The 19030-nt window shown below is 33.7% G+C and overlaps 1 protein-coding gene across 1 annotated transcript; it reads right to left on the bottom strand.

The window, feature by feature from the left end:
• Positions 1 to 5898: 5898 nt before the first annotated feature.
• Positions 5899 to 10662, bottom strand: LOC110695775 (monodehydroascorbate reductase-like). Its single transcript, XM_021873009.1, has 10 exons — positions 10501 to 10662; positions 9264 to 9335; positions 8849 to 8900; positions 8417 to 8497; positions 8074 to 8192; positions 7772 to 7991; positions 7480 to 7598; positions 7243 to 7368; positions 7011 to 7151; positions 5899 to 6448 (listed from the first exon to the last, which is right to left on the bottom strand). The coding sequence occupies exons 1-10, from the start codon at positions 10549 to 10551 to the stop codon at positions 6125 to 6127; spliced, it is 1305 nt and encodes a 434-aa protein (XP_021728701.1). The 5' UTR covers positions 10552 to 10662; the 3' UTR covers positions 5899 to 6124.
• Positions 10663 to 19030: the final 8368 nt, after the last annotated feature.

Here is a 19030-nt window from a genome sequence, read left to right on the forward strand (position 1 = left end):
CCGAGGGCTTGGTATGAAAGATTGTCCAATTTCTTGATGGCAAATGATTACAAGAGGGGAACAGTAGACAAGACCTTGTTCATAAGAACCAGGGGGAAACACTTGATTGTAGTACAAATTTATGTTGATGATATTTTATTTGGTGCTACTAATCAAGTTTTATGTGATGAATTTGCTAATCTTATGCAGAGTGAATTTGAAATGAGCATGATGGGAGAACTAGGATTCTTCCTAGGGCTGCAGATTAAGCAAATGGATGATGGAATAATGATCCATCAACAAAAGTACTTAAAAGAGTTGCTGAAAAAATTCGGCATGGAGAACAGCAAAGCTTATGATACACCTGTTCCCCCATCTACAAAATTAGATGCTGATCTTAAGGGAAAAGATGTTGAAGCTTCTCTTTATAGAGGAATGATAGGTTCTCTACTTTACCTAACAGCTAGTAGACCTGACATTGTGTTTTCTGTTGGTTTGTGTGCTAGGTTTCAAAGCAATCCAAAGGAATCTCACTTGAAGGCTGTTAGAAGGATACTTAGGTATCTTGTAGGAACAGCAAATCTGGGATTGTGGTACCCCAAAGGTAGTACCATTGATCTTATTGGATACACAGATGCAGATTATGCTGGTTTCTTAGTTGATAGAAAGAGCACATCAGGTATGGCACACTTTCTTGGCTCTTGTCTAATTTCATGGGGTTCTAAAAAGCAAAATTCAGTGGCCCTATCCACGGCAGAGTCTGAATATATAGCTGCAGCTTCATGCTGTTCCCAGCTACTGTGGATAAGGAACCAGCTGAAAGATTTTGGTGTTATTTATAAAAGTGTTCCTATTTTTTGTGATAACACTAGTGCAATCAATATTTCAAAGAATCCTGTGCAACACTCCAAGACAAAACACATTGAAATAAGACACCATTTTTTAAGAGACAATGTGGAAAAAGGATTGGTGGAGATGTTGTTTTGTAAAAGTGAAGATCAAATTGCTGATATCTTCACAAAGCCTTTGTGTAGAGAGTCTTTTTGTAGGTTAAGAGTCCTTTTAGGTCTAGTTAGATTTTAGGTTTTGGCTTCAATTACTTCCTTCAATGATTGGTTAGAATGGTATTCTCTTGTATAGTGTGTGTACATACTTATGTTGATATCTTTCAAGTGTTGTGTAGATGGTTCAAAATCTCAAAAGGATTGAGAATCATTGTTGTAAGAAACAGGTGAAATCAGGCTGAATTGCCAGAAACAGCGTGACATGGTTCTATACAGGTACCAGCAAAGGGAAACAGCAGACCAGCTCTGATATGTCATCCGATAATATCTTTTATTTTCGGAAGATTACTATAAGATATTTCCTTTTGGAAGGAATTTATCTTATTTCAGTTATTTAATCCCATATAAAAGGCAAACATATCATATGCCTTATTTATAGTTGGTTGAGATAATTATGGTAAAAGATAATTACCAAATTTTTGATTTCAATTTAAAAAAAAAAAAAAAAAGAATCTTTACCATTGCTTTTTATTGGCTCAACTAACTCTTTTCTTTCCTTCTTCTCTCTTTGTGCTTCATTGTTAAAAATATACACTAACCCTTTGTGCAGATCATCAATCATCATCACTCGAAATTCTCTTTCTCTCTCTCGTATGCTTTAAATTCATCATTGTTCATTCGGTTACTGTTCACTCAAGGAACCAGCTCAGTCTCAGGGGGAACATCAGAAGGAAGCTCAAATGTCCTTAAGCCCGAAGTTGGAGGAAATTCGGAAAAGTCAGAGTGAAGAGGATGAATTAGAGATTGTTGGTTACAATGAGGAGACACTCATTGTTAAGACCATGGTACGAAGTAGAGTAACTCAATCTTCATTAAAGAAGTTCACTGAGAAGGTGTAGGAGGAACAGTCCATTAATTCTCTTCCGGAAACCAAGAGAAAAAGGGTACCAGCAAGAACTTTTCACACCACAAAAGGGTGGAGGTCTTTGCTTGATTGATGTGATGCTAGTCTTGTACTCGTTATGCAACAAGGAGAACTTTATGAATAAGTGCGGATCTCTCATGATTTATAAAAAAAAAAAAAAAAAAAAAAAAAAAAAAAAAAAATAGAGGAACCAGCAGGTCAGGAAGTGGTTCTGAAACAGATTGGAGAACCATGAGAATATGCTTAGTAAGATAATGAGATTGGTTCAAGTAGAGCATGATGACAAGGTTGAGTGGGACGAAGAGGAACCAGATGATAATACAGAAGATGTTGCAAAGTTCGAGGAGGAGGAAGGGAACGAGAATGATGATGAGGAGTGATGCTGTTTCTGTTCTTGTTTCCTCACCCTCATGTTTATTCTAAAATAACTGATTTTGTTGGTCTGTCTACTTCTCTCCATTCCATGAACCTTCTTTTTGGATGGATTTGGGCTTCTTTGGTTGAACTTTGTTGGCTTGTATGAACTACTAACTCTGCTATGGTATGAACTGTTTGACTAATCTCTTTTTGCAGCATAATGCTTGAATGGTGGTTGATGCCATTGTATGGATAAGCACATTAACTTGTGCACATTGCTTTTACTTGTGGATACTTTTTAATGATGCCAAAAGGGGGAAGTAGTCTGAAGTTGAAGCCTAAGGTTTAGCTAGTTTAGATTGAGTCTCAGTTTGAGTCTTTTTATTTCGTATTTTCTATTTTCTGTTTAGGGAACCAGTTGGCCTAACTGACTTGTTCCAAAGAGACTTGTTCCAAAGAGTCTTGAGTCCTTGAAGTTTTTGACGGTTTTCCTTTTGAGCATGTCCACAGGTTCAGGAACTTCAAAAGTTTGTCATCATCAAAAAGGGGGAATTTGTTGAGTCCCTTAGGTTTTGAATGATGGTTTTGAATGATGACAAACAGCTATGGGAAACAGGTTTTAATAAGTGTTGAAAACAGTTGGTTGGAACCAGCTATAATAGAACACTGTTTCCCTAGATAAGTTATTGACTATATGAGTTATCTATTGAACTAACTTATCTATATACGGGAACCAGTTAGATGATAAATGTGCTATGTACTGGTGGGGAACCAGTATGAACCGTTTCCTTGACTGCTATGCGGAAAAGTAGTCACATACTCTTTATTGTGCATTAACCATGTTACATGTGCAGTAGTTGAGTTGATTCCAAGACTTGGAGCATAGAAGCCTTTCGAAGATATTTCGAAGAAAGATTGTTTGCTCATAATAGAAGTATTCAAGGAAGATTCAAGTCTTGAAGATTACATGAAGAAAAGACGATTTATGCTTTAATATGTTATCTAGGTTTTCATGTAATATGCTCCGTAGTATGCTTGCATGTTTGGGTTATATAAGTGCTTAAAAGTATATTGAAGTATGATATGAAATCTGGTACAGAGTTGGAACAGGTTTCATAACATGTTTCAATTCAGGGAACCAGGTCGGGGAACCAGGTTCACTGTACGAAATATTCGAGCTGCTGTTTTGGAAAAAGATTTTACAAAAAGATTTTTTCGAAAAGATTATTTTGAAAATATTTTGTGCAGCTGGAAATAAGATGAAATATTCTTGGTTACCTAAAAACTAGGAGTATTTATCTTAATTGATTCTATCTTTGTGATTAAATCAAATAAGATAAAAACTTTCCTAAAAATACATTATATCTTATTCTCTAAGATTGTGTGATTTAAGGAAACTAGGTTTTAGGAATCTAAGCTTATATAAACTCATCTTATTTCACATATTTCGTGTGCCTCTCCAGAAATTAAAAGAGCAATTATTTGAGAGCATATACTTAAGCACTAATCCCATTCATCAAGTCATATACAAGAGCATTCTAGTACTTAAATATTTTCTCTTAATTAGCTTCGTAGAAGTGAGATCAAAGGGGAGTTCTTGATTCTTGTATTGAGTCTTTAACAAAGGGGTTAAAGGCTGGGTGAGTGTTTGTGAGTTCAAACACATTGGGCTTACGAGTGTAAGTCGAGAGCACACTCGGAGTAGAGTGTGGGGTTTGCTAGTTCCCGGAGTAGGGAACAACAGAGTGTTCTTTGTCTTTGTTTTTCGGAGTAGATTAATAAAGAACTTAGGATAGGAGGACGTAGGCCTGAGTTGGCTGAACCTCGTTAAATTTGTTGTGTTCTTTATTGCTTTGTTTTATTTCGTTAAATTTGTTGTCTTCTTAATTGCTTATTTATATTCCGCTGCGTACGGGAACCAGTACAACTGGTTCCTCACACATAATCCGAAAAGAAGCAAAATTAGCCAACGATTACTTAACACTCAATTCACCCCCCCCCCCTCTTGAGTGCCCATTGAACCTTCACTCCGAGAATCTATGTGCAATGCAGAAGCCAAATAATCCCTATAATTCGATGAAGTATTAGAGCTGAACTTCACAAACGATTTTTGAAGATTAACTATTTGCCCCGAGATAGAGCAAAATTTATTAATGACAACCATCAAGTTGTTGCAAGAAGAAAGCGAAACTCTAAAGAAAAGCAAGGCATCATCAGCAAAGAAGAGATGGGAAACTGGCGGAGCCTTGCGGGAAATCTGAAGTCCTCGAACTAACCCAGAAGCCTCAGCACGACTAATCATTAAAGAAAAAATCTCCATGCACAAAACAAAAAGATACGGAGAAAGAGGGTCCCCTGTCTGAGCCCGCAGCGAGGAAATAAAGTCTTGAATGGACAACCATTAACCAAGACCTGGTAGGAAACCGTTGTAACACACTGCTGAATTATATGAATCTAGTATGGAGGAAAACCAAAAGCTCTTAAAACTTGCCACAAGAATTCCCAATTAACCCTATCATAAGCCTTATTCATGTCCAAATTAAGTGCCGCTGAGCAAAGTTTAGAAGTCGAGGAATTCATGTAGGAAAGAAGCTCATGAGCTAGCAGACTTGTCCGACATTAACCTACCTGGAACAAATGCACTCTGACATCCTGAAATCAAAGATGGCAAAAATCTCCGAAGGCGATTCGTTAAGCATTTAGCAATACACTTATAAAGGACATTGCAGAGACCAATTGGACGGAAATGAGAAGGCTCCTCTGGATGGTCCACCTTAGGCAGTAAAATCAAAAAAGTATGATTCTATTCCTTAAGAAGATAACCATGGGCAAAGAAGAACTGAATGGCCTCCGTCACCGAGGCACCAACCACTGACCAATTAGACTTAAAGAAGGCTGCAGTATGCCAGTATACCCATCCGGACCTGGAGATTTGTCATCACCAATATGGAACATAGCCTCTTTGATATCCATATATGAAAAAGGTAACATAAGCTCTTGGCAAGCAGAGGAAGAAAGAGTGGGAGGCTGTAAATCTTCCCAGTCCAAGACCGGAATTTTAGTGGAAGGAGCATGACATTGGTAAAGGTTCGAGAATTTGCTTGGACTAACATTTGTGATTTATAGGTATTAAAAAAAAAAAAAACCGTCTTGTAGGATCTTGTTAAATTAATTTCGTGTACTTAATTAAAAATCTTTTTTTTTTTAACAATAATTAAAAATATATTCAACTGAACTTTTACATTGGCAAATGTGATAAAAGAAACATGTCATCTAATTTTGGATGGAAGAAGTATGTAGACATGTAGTGATTTTTATGTGGTGTTAATGAACCAGATCAATGATTCAATGATACTTTGGAACGATTGAATCATTATGTTTCTCGTTTATGTTGTTGCTTGTTGCAAAGCATAAATTATAGACAATGTAGTTTATTTTTTCGCTCATTTGCTGAGCACAAATAAGGGACAATCATTATAGGGTAGCTGGCTGCGGAGCACAAATTACCAAAACTTATTGCAAGGGATTGAGGAGAGTTCACATAGCAAGGCCAATGATGCGTTGGGTAAGTACCTGTATATTTGGTTATTGCAAGATAAAACTGAAAACCAAAACTTATATAGTGATTATAAATGAGATAAAACAAGAATGTCATCTATAAACTTTAATTCATTCTCAATTTTCAAATCTCAATGTCAAATTCACTAGCAAGCTGCAGTGAGTACTTACAACTCAAAGAGGCAAACCAAAACTTATTAAGCAGCATATCTCCAGGAGTAAACCACACGGAATAGTATCTAGCAACGGGGTGTCATATAAACACAACCACCACAATTGAGCTGTAATATATTCATCGCATTCAGATCTTAGAGGCAAACCCAAGGCCTTCCTTAGATAGCTGGTCCAAGCTCTCAGCTACAGGCTGCACTCTAGCAACCTTAGCGATGGCATTGTTTTCTTCAGGGGTTCCACTCTCAAGGAATGCACCAACAACCTTCCCATCTTTAATCCAGTAAGAACCAAACTTGTGGGATGATGATGCGGGGTCATTATCCCCAAAGACAACAGCATCTCCTACATTATCACCATAAAATTGCCATGATAGATCAAATGAGCGAGAATAGAAGTATGGCAAGTAATCATATTCTTCAATGGACTTGCCCTCCTCACTAGCTTTGATGGCCTGTAAAATAAACATAAATTAGTGCACTGAAATTTGTCACAAGATTAAAAACAATTGTGAGAACGAGTGATGTATCCATGCCACAACGCTTAATATCAAGGAGTTAATAATGCATATACCCATACACTCGAAAAGAAGTGGGGAAATAGGAATTTTATAACGTGATCAGTTGACTTTTTACATAATCCATAACCATTTTTTTTTTTAAAAAAAAAACCCACTAAATACATATGCTATGAACTAATTATCACATAGTTGCTATTCTGAACAGAATCTGAAGCGACTTACAATCTCAAGACTCGAGATAATACTCAAGTTTTTGTTTTCTATACATATTTTGGTATAGAGATGAATTGGCCATTTCCTTCACATTTTTTGTACATTTTTTAATTAAGGGATGAAGTAACCTTTACCTTCACATTTCTTATACATTTTTTTGGTAAAGAGATGAAGTGATTTTTACCTTCACAAACTTTATACAATTTTTAGTTAAGAGTTGAAGTGACCATCATGTTCACAATTTTTATACATTTTTTTGGTTAAGAAATGAAGTGAGCATTACCTTCACAGCCTGCTCAGCAGATTTACGGGCATGATCAACATGTTCAACCCTTCTAATATCACCATACAGTTTCATTGGAAAGGTGGCAACATCACCAACAGCATACACATCTGGGACATTTGTTTTAAAGAAGGCATCGGTCTGCAACCAAGAAAATTAGTCAGCCATCACGACAGACATATAAAATAAAAAGGTTACAGGTCAATGATAAGTATTCATGAAAGCAACCAACCTTGATTCCTCCCTTCTCCTCTTGAACCTGCCCCTTGAACAGTGTAGTAAGAGGTCTTCCACCAACACCAACAACCACAATATCAGCATCAAGCACCCTACCATCCTTTAGTTGTACCTCCTTTACCTGAATTATAGACGGATCATTGTTCAAAGTAAGTTATTTACTAACATCATATAGGTGTAAGCCATGTAACAAAAGACTTGAGCAAATGAGTCATGAAACTAGAATCCATACCTCTCCATTATCATTAGAGCCAAATCCAACTGCTACTGTTCCTTTAATAATTTGGATTCCTTTGTTGGTGTAGTATCCCTCATAAAACTTAGCAATATCAGCAGTAAAGAGACGTGGCACTACAAGAGAGATTTAAGATGAAAGATGAGAATCACTGATCGGCTATCTTTCTGTTTCATATCGAAGGGTTGGTAAGGCTCATCATACAAAGTACAGCTACCATAAGATAGGTATTCATGGAAAACAATATCTAAGACGTAAAACAGAATATATATATAGCTCTTAGACTTACTGCACCAGGGTTCTGGGTAAACCATGCAGACATCTAAATTGTTGATTTTCAGTGCTGCGCTAAGCTCCAGACCAATGTAACCCCCACCAACCACTACAGCTTTACCATTCTTCTTAGCTTTAATTGCTTCCACAAGCTTGTCAGCGTCATCAATCTCTCTAAGATAAAAGATGTTCTTTGCATCTGCTCCTTTAACGCCAAAATCGGTCAATCTTATAACCTAAAACAATGTCAAAACAGTTTATTCAGTAGGCAGGTGATAACATAAAGTCAACAGGAAGTATGAGTGTCACAGAACTCACTGTAGAACCAGTTGCAATGATCAGATTGTCAAACTTGAAAATGTCTCCAGCAGCACTTGTAAGAGACTTTGAAAACAGATCAGCTTTGACAATTTCTGTGCTCAAGACCAACTCAATTCCTGCAGCCATATACATATAATTATGATTCAAGCAAAAGCAAACAGAATAAAAAAAAAAAATCCATCAACACAATGGTCAGTTCAAGAAAAATCAGATAATTTCTTCTTAAAACATGAGAAGTAAATAACGAAAATACAATCCTTTAAGAAATTACAAAAACAGCTAACTTCATGCAAAGTTGAAAGCACAACCATTGATGATGGTTGAATAGAAGCTGCTATACCTTTTTCGGTATACCACTCAGGAAGAAGTCGCTCCCCTCCACTTCCAACACAGGTATGGAACCCAGGAAGTCTAGCAGTACCTATAAAACCCAATTTGAATTGTCAATAACATGTCATAAAAATTTGTGACAACAGTCAGATAACAAAGAAGATCCATTGATCAAACTTAGCCAGCGATAGGCAGTGAAAGTCAGCAATTGTATAATAGATGCATCAAAGTGTCAATGTGGATACCTTAGGATCTAGTGAAAGTGCATTAGAAATAGAGTCCAAGATTAACACAATAACACCAGTAGTTAATAGATAGAGCTCTAGTATAGAGAATATAAACTCAAGCAATAACTTAAACTAGACCGACTTATCAGCAAAAATATAATGTAGTTGAATTTTTTTTTTTTAAAAATTCCATGTAGTGAGTTTTATCTACTCACCTTGTGGAAAGAGGTAAGCCTTGCTGAGAGCAGGGCGTTCGTAAGGAGCAACCTGGAATAGAAAGACGAGTCATCAGGTCTTTCTTAAAAGCTGAATTTGCAGGAGTAAACAGAAAAGAAAGTAAAATTGCAGGAGCTATGTAATATCATGCAGGCTGCAGCAGGAACTGCAGTAAGAGTCAGAAGCACTTCCAACAACAAGCTGGCCTCACCCCACAACGACTTTCAGCATTAAAGTTCAGCAAACAAGTACAACTCACAATAGCTAATATTATCCAATAACATGATTCATGAGAACTTGCTTAGGAGATTTCAAAATAAGAAATGAGGAAAATATTAAGAGCAACTTGGATTCAATGACAATCTTAAAAGTATTATGAGCATCAAAAGTTAACAAGCATAGAGTTCAGCATACCGCTTCTTTAGAAATGAGGGCTAGTTCTCCTGGTTGAAGACCATGCTTCGAAAACTCTCTAGCAGCATAACCCTGCAAGCACAAAATAAGCCTTCCAACTTCAGAAATAGCAAATATCAATGTCCAAATAAAGAGCAATTGCATACACAAATTCCTGTATCCTTTGAGAACATAACACCAAATTTGAGATTCTACTTGTGTACTGGTATATGCTTCGAAATACTAATTCAATCCAATAATCATAATTCAACATGGACTGATGGACATATCATTTACTTAACATCTGTGCAACTCTAGCATGTACAATTGAACAAAAAATCATTTGTATTCTTACTATTAGGACTATTCCACCAAAAAAGAATGCTCATACTTCATATAGCATAATACGAAGTACACTCATTGAGTCACTGCTAATACACTCGAGCAAATGCATCTCTAGCATAATACACCCAAGCAAAAAATTGATGTTAATCTGTATGCATAACATAGTACACTCGAGCAAGCTAATGTTCATCTGAACAAATAATACATGTGTATATCCGTCGTAACACAATCGAGCAATAACAATGATGTTCACCTATATACTAGTTCTGCATTTATAACATACTCTGACATCGTAATACGGAGTAACATTATACACAAGCAAACACGGATGTTCTGGCCGCTTCTCATATCATTTGCACCACCACACATAAAATTTTCAATAAAAACTTAGTTTCCGTAAATTTCTAGCACAATAATCCAATTTAACATGATGAATTTTACAGCAAGATTATATCTCTATAACAGTGTACTTAATTGACCAGAATTACCAAATTCACAATGAAAATTTCTCTCTCTTTTGACTAAGCAATCAGTCAGACTATACATAAAAATATTCAGTCAAACAAACTTCATTCCGATTATCATTTTTTAAAATCATACGTTATCTGAACAATCCATTAACATGCTATTGCGATTTTTCCAATATGATTACATTATCACTCTCAGATCGAGCATAATCCTTATATCATTCAATATTCATATAAATTTCACATAACAAATACAGCAAAATTGATCAAATTAACCACAAAATTAACAAATTAATCATACATAAATAAACAAAGAGCAGCTGATTCAGATTCAATCAAAAACACGATCTGTTCATGTAAATTTTGCAATAAATTGCACAAATTATTTAGCTAAAAATGAAATTTGTTAAAAAAAAAATCAAAAATGAGTGAAAAAGAAGGCATACAGCAGAAACACCACCGCCGAGAATGATGTATTTGAAGTGTTTTTCCGCCATTGAAGTTTCTTCGATCGATTGAATCCAAAAAGTTTATCGCAGAAATGAAAATCAGACAGAGAGACAGAAAAGGAGGAGAGAGAAAATGGTAATTGCAGAAAAATGAACAAGGGATTGGTTGGATATTTATAAATAATAAAAATTGAATGTAATTGAGAATAATCAGGTGATGTGCATTTGTTGACCGTCTGATTAGCTTTGTAGGATAGTTGTTAGACACGTGGTGATACAGTATCCGTTCGTGTGAATTGATAATACTTCGTATGTATTTTGCCACAAAGGCGCCCGCCTTCCCTGTTTTATGGTAACGGATCATTTATGAACCTCTAGAAACTATCCGTCGATAGATTCATGGAATCATGGTACTATTACATTATTCTGTATTACTCCCTTTTTCTCTAATTACTTGTCTTATTTGTTTTTCTACGGTCTTAATACACATCTTAAAAAGTATTACTTTCATTTTTTACCTTAAATTTATAAATTACCCCACTTTTTATTATTTATTTTTTTTATTTTTTGGCAGGCATAAGCTACCCCACTTACTTGATCATTCTCTATCACTCTCTCTCCTTACCTTAATATATGTGCCTAAATCAAACGCGTCAACTAAATAGAAAAAGGAGAAAGTATTTTTAATTACGTAAAAATAATAAAAATTTGACATTAATAAAACATAAAATAAGACGAATTCAATCAACTAAATACCACATAACTATTTTACAGAGTATCTTTTATAAACTAACGGGAATTTAAAGTCAAAATTTTTAAAGTTTGACCATAATATATACAATAGGGCAAAATAATAGGGATAAAGGGAGTAATATAATACATTAGTGACATTTTTAATTGTCATATTTAATTTAAGGGATGAAAATAATAAGAATATCTTCATCAATAGTTTACACCTAATAATGTTCCGTATATGATAACACAAATCACAAGTATTTTAGTTTTAAGGAAATTCTCTGGTAACAACGAACTTTTATTTTTTGTCCGTGGCAAGGCCAAGGTGGGGGAGTTTGGGCGCCGGCTAGGTGGGCTAGTGGCTAGGTGCGGGGGGGAGGGTTTTTTTTTTTCCTTACAAAAAAAATATAATTTTAATAATAATATAATAATGTAAATCGATGTTTCATTATAATTAAATATTACCATTTGCTTAGTAATATTAATTCGTGATTACCGTTAATAATCAAAAGTTTTAGACTTTACCAATGAGAAGAAAAAAAAAAATTCGTGGTTACTAGAGAAAATTTCCATTAATTTTGAAATGTTATTTTGTGTAATAATAAGAGAGAAATCTATATATATATTAAAAGTCATGGGAAGAATTGTAACCATGCCATGTGTCATAATTTTTGCCACGTGTCGTCATGACCCATGACCTGATAAATGATGTAGGGTCATGTCATATTAAAACACATATCATTGTTTCCTCACAAAAATTTAATGTTCTTAAATTCTAAATTTTTAATTGAACTTATATATATACTTCAATATAATCTCATTCTTTCTTTTACTCATCCATAATTCGTATAGGCTATATGTATTTAAAATATGTAACACAAAAATATTACATAGTAACATGTGTTTACATTGAATAAATTTTTAATGGTAGATAAAAATTCCTTTAACAAATAAAACAAACTAATATGAATTATAAAATTTAGATTACTACAAATTTCCTAATGAATTTTAATAATGTTCAATAATATTTTAAAAAATGATTTTTTAAAAAAAATTATGAAACCACCAATAGATTTCACTTTAATTTATTATAATTTTTTATATACAAAAAATGACTGGGGCATCGCCCGGGCCTAAAACTAGTTAGTGGGTTAAAACCCAAACTCTTCCTTATCCCTAGTTCCCTTTTACTCCGTGAAAAGATAAATGTTGAAAGTAAATATTCCCTCTGTTTCATAATAATCGCAACACTTTGAATGACACACATGTCAATGTATAAGTTCGAGTATTAATTAAAAAGTATAAAAGGCCAGGTTAATATAATGAAAATATATGTAAACTAATCCAATAATATTTTACATGATAACATATGTTTATATATAATTAAAAAAAAAGAAAATGCTATATGTAGGCCTAAGGGCTATATAAGCATAGACCTGGCAAATGGGTCATTCGGGTCGGGTATGGGTCGGGTCATTTCGGGTCGGGTCAAGTTCGGGTCAAAATATTATCGGGTCAAGTTTGGGTCGGGTTGAGTCATTTCGGGTTTCGGGTTGATTTCGGGTCGACTGATAATCGGGTCGGGTCAGGTCGGGTATCGGGTCGAGTTCGGTCGGGTCAAGTTTGGGTCGGGTCAATTTTCGGGTCGGGTCGGGTCAGGTCAATTTTCGGGTCCAATTTCCGGGTTAACTTCGGGTCGGGTCAACTTCTAGTCGAGTCATATTCGGGTGATTCATTGGGTTAAATTCAACTCTGTATATATATTTATTTATTTATTTATTGACGAAAAACTCACTATATTTATTAAGGCTATTTTTTTCATGAATTATAGTAATTGTTTGACTTTTATTAATTTTTTTTTTTTTTTTTTTTTTTTTTTTTTTTTTTGTGTGTGTGTTTAGAACTTTAGGCTAAAAATCACTTTCAGGATCTCCTGAAACTAAGAAGAACTAATTGAGTTATACCTCACTCTCTTATTGATCTTAGTTTTAATACGTACTCTTATTATTATTGTCATTGTTGTAATAATTTCTTTGAATTATTCTTGTACTCCCTTCGTCCAAAATTACTCTTAACGATTTGACATTTTGCACTATTCACACATCTCACTTTGACCATCTTTTTTAGCTATTATATGAAAGTCAATGTAGTCATGTAAGATGTTGTTGGGTCTATTTTAATGTATAATTTCCTAATATAAACTTTTTATACTACCTCCGTTAACTTTTATTTGTAACTTTGGGGTATTATTTGTGAGATATGAAATATTCCAAAATTGCAAATAAAAGTTAACGGAGGTAGTAACTTATATAATTATTTACTAAAAGAAGTTAAAGGTCGGGTCATTTTCGGGTCGGGTCAACTTCGGGTCTCGGGTCGACTTCGGGTTGGGTCGTTTCGGGTCTCGGGTCAACTTTGGGTCGGGTCATCTCGGGTCGGGTCGTTTCGGGTTGGGTCATTTCGGGTTTCGGGTCAAGGTCGGGTCAGTTCCACTTCGGGTCGGGTATGGGTCGGGTCGGGTTAATTCGGGTTTTGGGTCAATTTCGGGTCATGGGTCGGGTCATTCGGGTCGGGTCATCGGGTCTGGGTCAGGATTGCAGGTCCAAGCATTAAATATACTCTTAAAAATTGTATAAGATTAGAAATTCGTGACAAAAACACGCGTAAATCAGTGTAATTAATGTTTATATTTTTATAATTTATTAATTTTTTACGATTTTCAAGTGTAAATTTAATGCTTATATGTAGTCGTAAGGGCTAAGTTTAAAAGTAAGCATATGAATAAATAAAATAATATAAACCAAAGTGTTGCGATTATTATGAAACGAATAGAGTGATAATTATTAAAAAATATATAATAGGAATAGACCCTATGATGTACTTTTTAGTTTTTACCTATGTTAGTGTAAATGTATTACCAAAATTAAACAAGATTATCAAAAGTACATACCACGAAAGGTAATGTAATATTTTTTTTTTGGTGTTCTACTTGGTTCACACTTTGAGCTAATCCGGATTCGGAGATCAGTTTTGGGTGGTTAAGTTTCAGTCCCCTCCCAATTGTTGTTGCGGGGGATCGAACACGGGTCCTCCCTACCAAATATAGTCCCAATCACCACTACACCAACAACCAATTGGTACAAAAGGTAATGTAATATCAATTGATGAAAAAATAAACCCTCAAATGAACATGCAAATCCTAACAAAAGAATTGAGATGGTCATGCACTCGGGCCACTTGGCCTATTCATTGTGAAAATGATGACGTAACTGATGATGACACTGTTCTTAATACTACGTACCATAAATAAAATTTAAATGCTCCCCTGCCTTACCCTTTCCGAGTTTTATTTTTTATTTTTTTTTCTTTTCTTTTCTTCTTCTGCTGCGTTTTTAGTTTTTAATGTTTATGTGGCTGACTTATAAGACCTGACCAACACCTTCGGAAGTTCGTGGCATCTTCAGCGTGTTCAGATTAGCCGGTATATATAATATGAGAACTGTTCTCTTCAACTTATTTTAAATATTTATTACTTATTTAAATCAGATCAGTTTAGAAAGATTTAGATTAGAATTTTTTATTATCATTTACTTATTGCTAAATATTGTTAATTGCGTATTAATTTTTTTTTTTTTTAAAAAAATAACATATTTAAAAAGTTCATAATGAAACGAATCTAACAAGATCCATTTTGATAATATTTTTCTTTATAGATTAGTATTAATGCGGTCAAAGTTTAGTCAAATTGTTAAATCAGATCAGACCAGACCAGATCAGACCTTAAAAAATTCAGACTAGATCTACTTTTTTCAAGTGAAGAGAACAAGTCCTGAGTCAAGGTTAGGTTTCAACTTCCCCTTGTCAATTTGTCATCTAATTTCACATATTACCTTCAGAAGATCATGTTTGTCAAGTACTCTGTATAATTTCACATATTACCTCAATTTCTTACTGCATTATTTATAATAAAAAAATATTTTATGTCTCACAAATAATAGCTTTTTGTTGCAAATAATAAAAACGAGTATAATTATAAAGTTTATTCCATTATCAATAAGTAAAATTTACAATAAAAAATTTGAAACACCAATTTTTATATGGAACACCCTTTAATTTCTTAATAAATTGTTACCCTTTCCATAAAATCCATAAATTCATAATTGGTTGTTTTTGGCAAACTACTGCTCTTGGCCTATTTGGATCCTCCCCTATACAAACTCTTAAATAAATAAACCTAATTTACAATAATTTATTTTATGGATCACTAATATTTGGGACACCATATTAGTCCCGCGTGATGCACAACATTAAAATTTTTTTGAAATATAGAGTATATATTTTATGTATTCTTATTACTTAATTACCTCATATGAAAATTATAGAGATAGAACCATTAAGTGTAATTCTTGTAAATGCCAATTTAATATAATTAATTAATATGTGGTTCGAGCGATGCCCCGAGTTGCTAGTTTGTACTTGTTTAATTTGCTAATCAAATTCGACTATTTAGATAGTAAGACTTGTTGGTTTCAAGTTTATGTCTTGCTATTAACATTTTTTTGTTGTCAAACTCAATCATTACATAATGGAATTGAAACAAATAGTATAATTAAACACAAATTTACTTATCTAAGTTAACTTTTGTTGGATAAAAAAACACAATTAATAAATAACTAAGATAGTAAGACTATTAACTTAAGACTTGTTGGTGTTGAGTTCAAGTCTTGTTATAAGCATTTTTTAGATGCAAACCACGTGGAACATATTCTGTTTTAGGAATACTTATTAATAATAAGACTTGTAAATCATAAAATTAAAGTCAAATAGTTTGAATGGAATGAGTTATATTTGTGTCAAAAAAAAATGAAATGAGTTATATAACATTTAATACAAAAAAAAATTGAATTCATTTAATGTCTAGTTTAAAACTATTTTTAATATATTAGGGCAGTCAATGCGCGCGATGCGCGCGGAGTGATTTGCCATTTCTTGGTAATTACTTTGGGTTGTATTTAAACATTTCACGGCAAAGGGTTTTTAGGGAAAATAGTTTGATAAATTTATGTAATGTGTTTTTTGGGTTGTGTAAAGTTTAAGCGGCTTTTTGTTTTTTCCTACACAACTTTGCTAGTTGTTTACAACTTTTCCTTAGAAAACATCTATGCAATTATTCAACAGTGCAATATTGCAAAAACATTTACAAACTTAATTAGGAATAGATTAAATATAATTCGAAAATCATAGAGCACATATTATATAATTACAGAAGATATTTAACATTGCATATGCATATACTAATGGAAAAGTTTTCCGAAGCATTACTATTTGCAAGTGTATATTCTCACCCAACCTAGTAATTACTCTACATAAATTATATGGGATCAACTATGAAACTAAAAAAGAGAAACAGTTACGTCCAACTCGCATAAACATTAACATTTAGACAATTAGAGAAGATATCAGCTTGCAATGGTAACTTTCTTCCAAAACGTGGATTTGGTTACGCAATAGAAAAAGCTTTATGCAGCCCAATTGTATCCTTTAAACCCTTGATAATTCCCTTGACCTCCTTCTTGCTTTTTTCCCCTTTTCATTGTAGTCAATTTGGTTTCCTTTCTTCCTAGTACATCTACTACGGCACAATTATCAGATTCATTTCATTGGTCTCAATGTCATTTAAACACAATTATGTGTAAGTAGTTAATTTTGACCTTCACAAAGAAACAAGTTTTTGCTTGTTCAATTGATAAAGTTGTCATGCAATTAAACTATAACCCCCCAATTAAATACCAAAAATTTTAAATTTTATTATTTCATTTTTCATTTAATTTAATCAATTAAGTTGAAAGATCTTTCAAGTTCATCCATCTAATGGAGTCGTCTTATCTATATCTATAATCTTTACTTACTAAATTGAGCTGAATTGTTAATGAGAGAAGGAAATTAGGAACTGAACTGAATTGTTTATGAGAGAAGGAAATTAGGAACTTAACTGAATTGTTAATGAGAGAAGGAAATTAGGAACTTAACGGAATTGAATTGAAATTAAGCTTAAGAGTACAGATCCTGGTATTTAAAAACATAAAACACAAATATCTCATATGCCACATATCATCACAAATTACTCATTTGTCATATGTCACCTTCCTTATTGCTTTTTATATTCCCTTTAAATATAATGTTCAACTCTTTATGCATTTCATAACTTGCAAATTTAAGTAAGAAAATAAAGTGCTTCATTTCCAACATAATAATTAAAGTAATAGTCTTTTTTATCTCCTAAACTTTTTTTTTTTATAAATAGTAAAAAAAAATGTTAAGACAAATAAACAACACATTATAAGAAATATAATCTAAGTAATAACTCGTGCATCGAACGGACCAAAGGCTAGTGTTATTTCAGATGGTATACTACAAGAAGGGGGTGAAATGTAGTAAGTTCCTAGTGCCTAATTTTTGCGGAATTATAAAACAGTTATAGTTTGGAACTTAAAAGAGTTCAAAGTAGATTTTACGAGGAAACCTTCCAGGACCTAACTGGAAGTAAAACCTTGGCCGTTCTCGGGAATTTCAAACAAACTCCACTATAATGGGAAACTCTCCTAGTACAACCTATTATTACATACCTTTCTCGCAAGTTCCACCACGGACACTTGCCACTTGATAGGAACCTATCCTACCAGACCTAAGACACACTCAGGTTCCTTTTTCGAACTTAGACACACTCAGGTTCCTTTCTCACCGTGAAACCCAAGACACACTCAGGTTGACTCACTACCACTTGAATTTTAGAGAATTCAAACTCATACACTCAAACGTGAATTTGTAGAGAATTCACAATCTCACCCCAAAACCAAAAACACTCATACCCTTTTTCCCATTACAAGATCTCATTGAATAACTCTAAATACATATCTATGAATAAAGAGATAAAACTAATATGTTGGACACTCGAGATCTGTCTGGAACTCACTAGACGTATTGTAACCATAACCTGATAGGAACTTTGACTAGGAGGAGTGACTTAGCTTCGTGGTGAAGGATGAAACCATTAAGCACGACCACTACACTTCGTCGGCCTCAACCTTGAATGAATACAATGAGCATATTTATAGTACACTCGAATTATTCATTTCATCTTGAAAGGTTTTATGAAAAAGATAAGTTTAAAAATAAGTTTTTTCGAAAATATATCTTTTTGTTAAGAATAAAATCTGTCATTAATAATAAGATAAACTTAACATAAAATCAGATTTTATTCCAATCTTATCTTTTTGTTTAAAAATACTTTATAAACAAACTTATCTTTTTCCAAAAGGGATTTATTAGAAGATAAATATCTTTATTCAGTAAAACCAAAACCCTAAAAGATATGCACGTATTAGATAAATATATATCATTTTAAACCGACTTTTAAAGACGTGCATACTTAAGTTCCTATTAGGTTCCTGAACTTTGACAGTCTTTGAGTTCCTGACAGGTCAGAACTCTAATCTCATTGACTGTCTGGAGTTCACCTTGGTTCTATATAGACTTGTTTTATACCGACTTTTATGTCCAACATACTTACATGAATCCTAGAGTAATATACTTCTATTTCTTTGTGTTTACGTTGCTTCTTTGAAACTCTTGTTTTGGAATCTTGTAGTCTTGATGTATTCAAGATCTCAGGTCTAGCCCCAGCATTACACCAGAACCAGGTTGTTACAACCTGTTGCGAAGTTCCTGTTAGAAACTTCTTGAAGTTCCATTTCTAGAACTCTTTTTCTGACTTTACTTGTCCTAAAGTTCG

The sequence above is a fragment of the Chenopodium quinoa genome, unplaced genomic scaffold (genome assembly GCF_001683475.1).
Source record: "Chenopodium quinoa cultivar QQ74 unplaced genomic scaffold, ASM168347v1, whole genome shotgun sequence".
Taxonomy (NCBI): Eukaryota; Viridiplantae; Streptophyta; class Magnoliopsida; order Caryophyllales; family Amaranthaceae; genus Chenopodium; species Chenopodium quinoa.

Coding starts and splice junctions, on each gene's coding strand:
- LOC110695775 (XM_021873009.1), bottom strand. CDS start 10,551: ATGGCGGAAAAACACTTCAAATACATCATTCTCGGCGGTGGTGTTTCT. Junction 9,336..10,500: donor TCGGCGGTGGTGTTTCTGCT/GTATGCCTTCTT, acceptor TTGTGCTTGCAG/GGTTATGCTGCTAGAGAGTT. Junction 6,449..7,010: donor CTGCTGAGCAGGCTGTGAAG/GTAATGCTCACT, acceptor TTTATTTTACAG/GCCATCAAAGCTAGTGAGGA.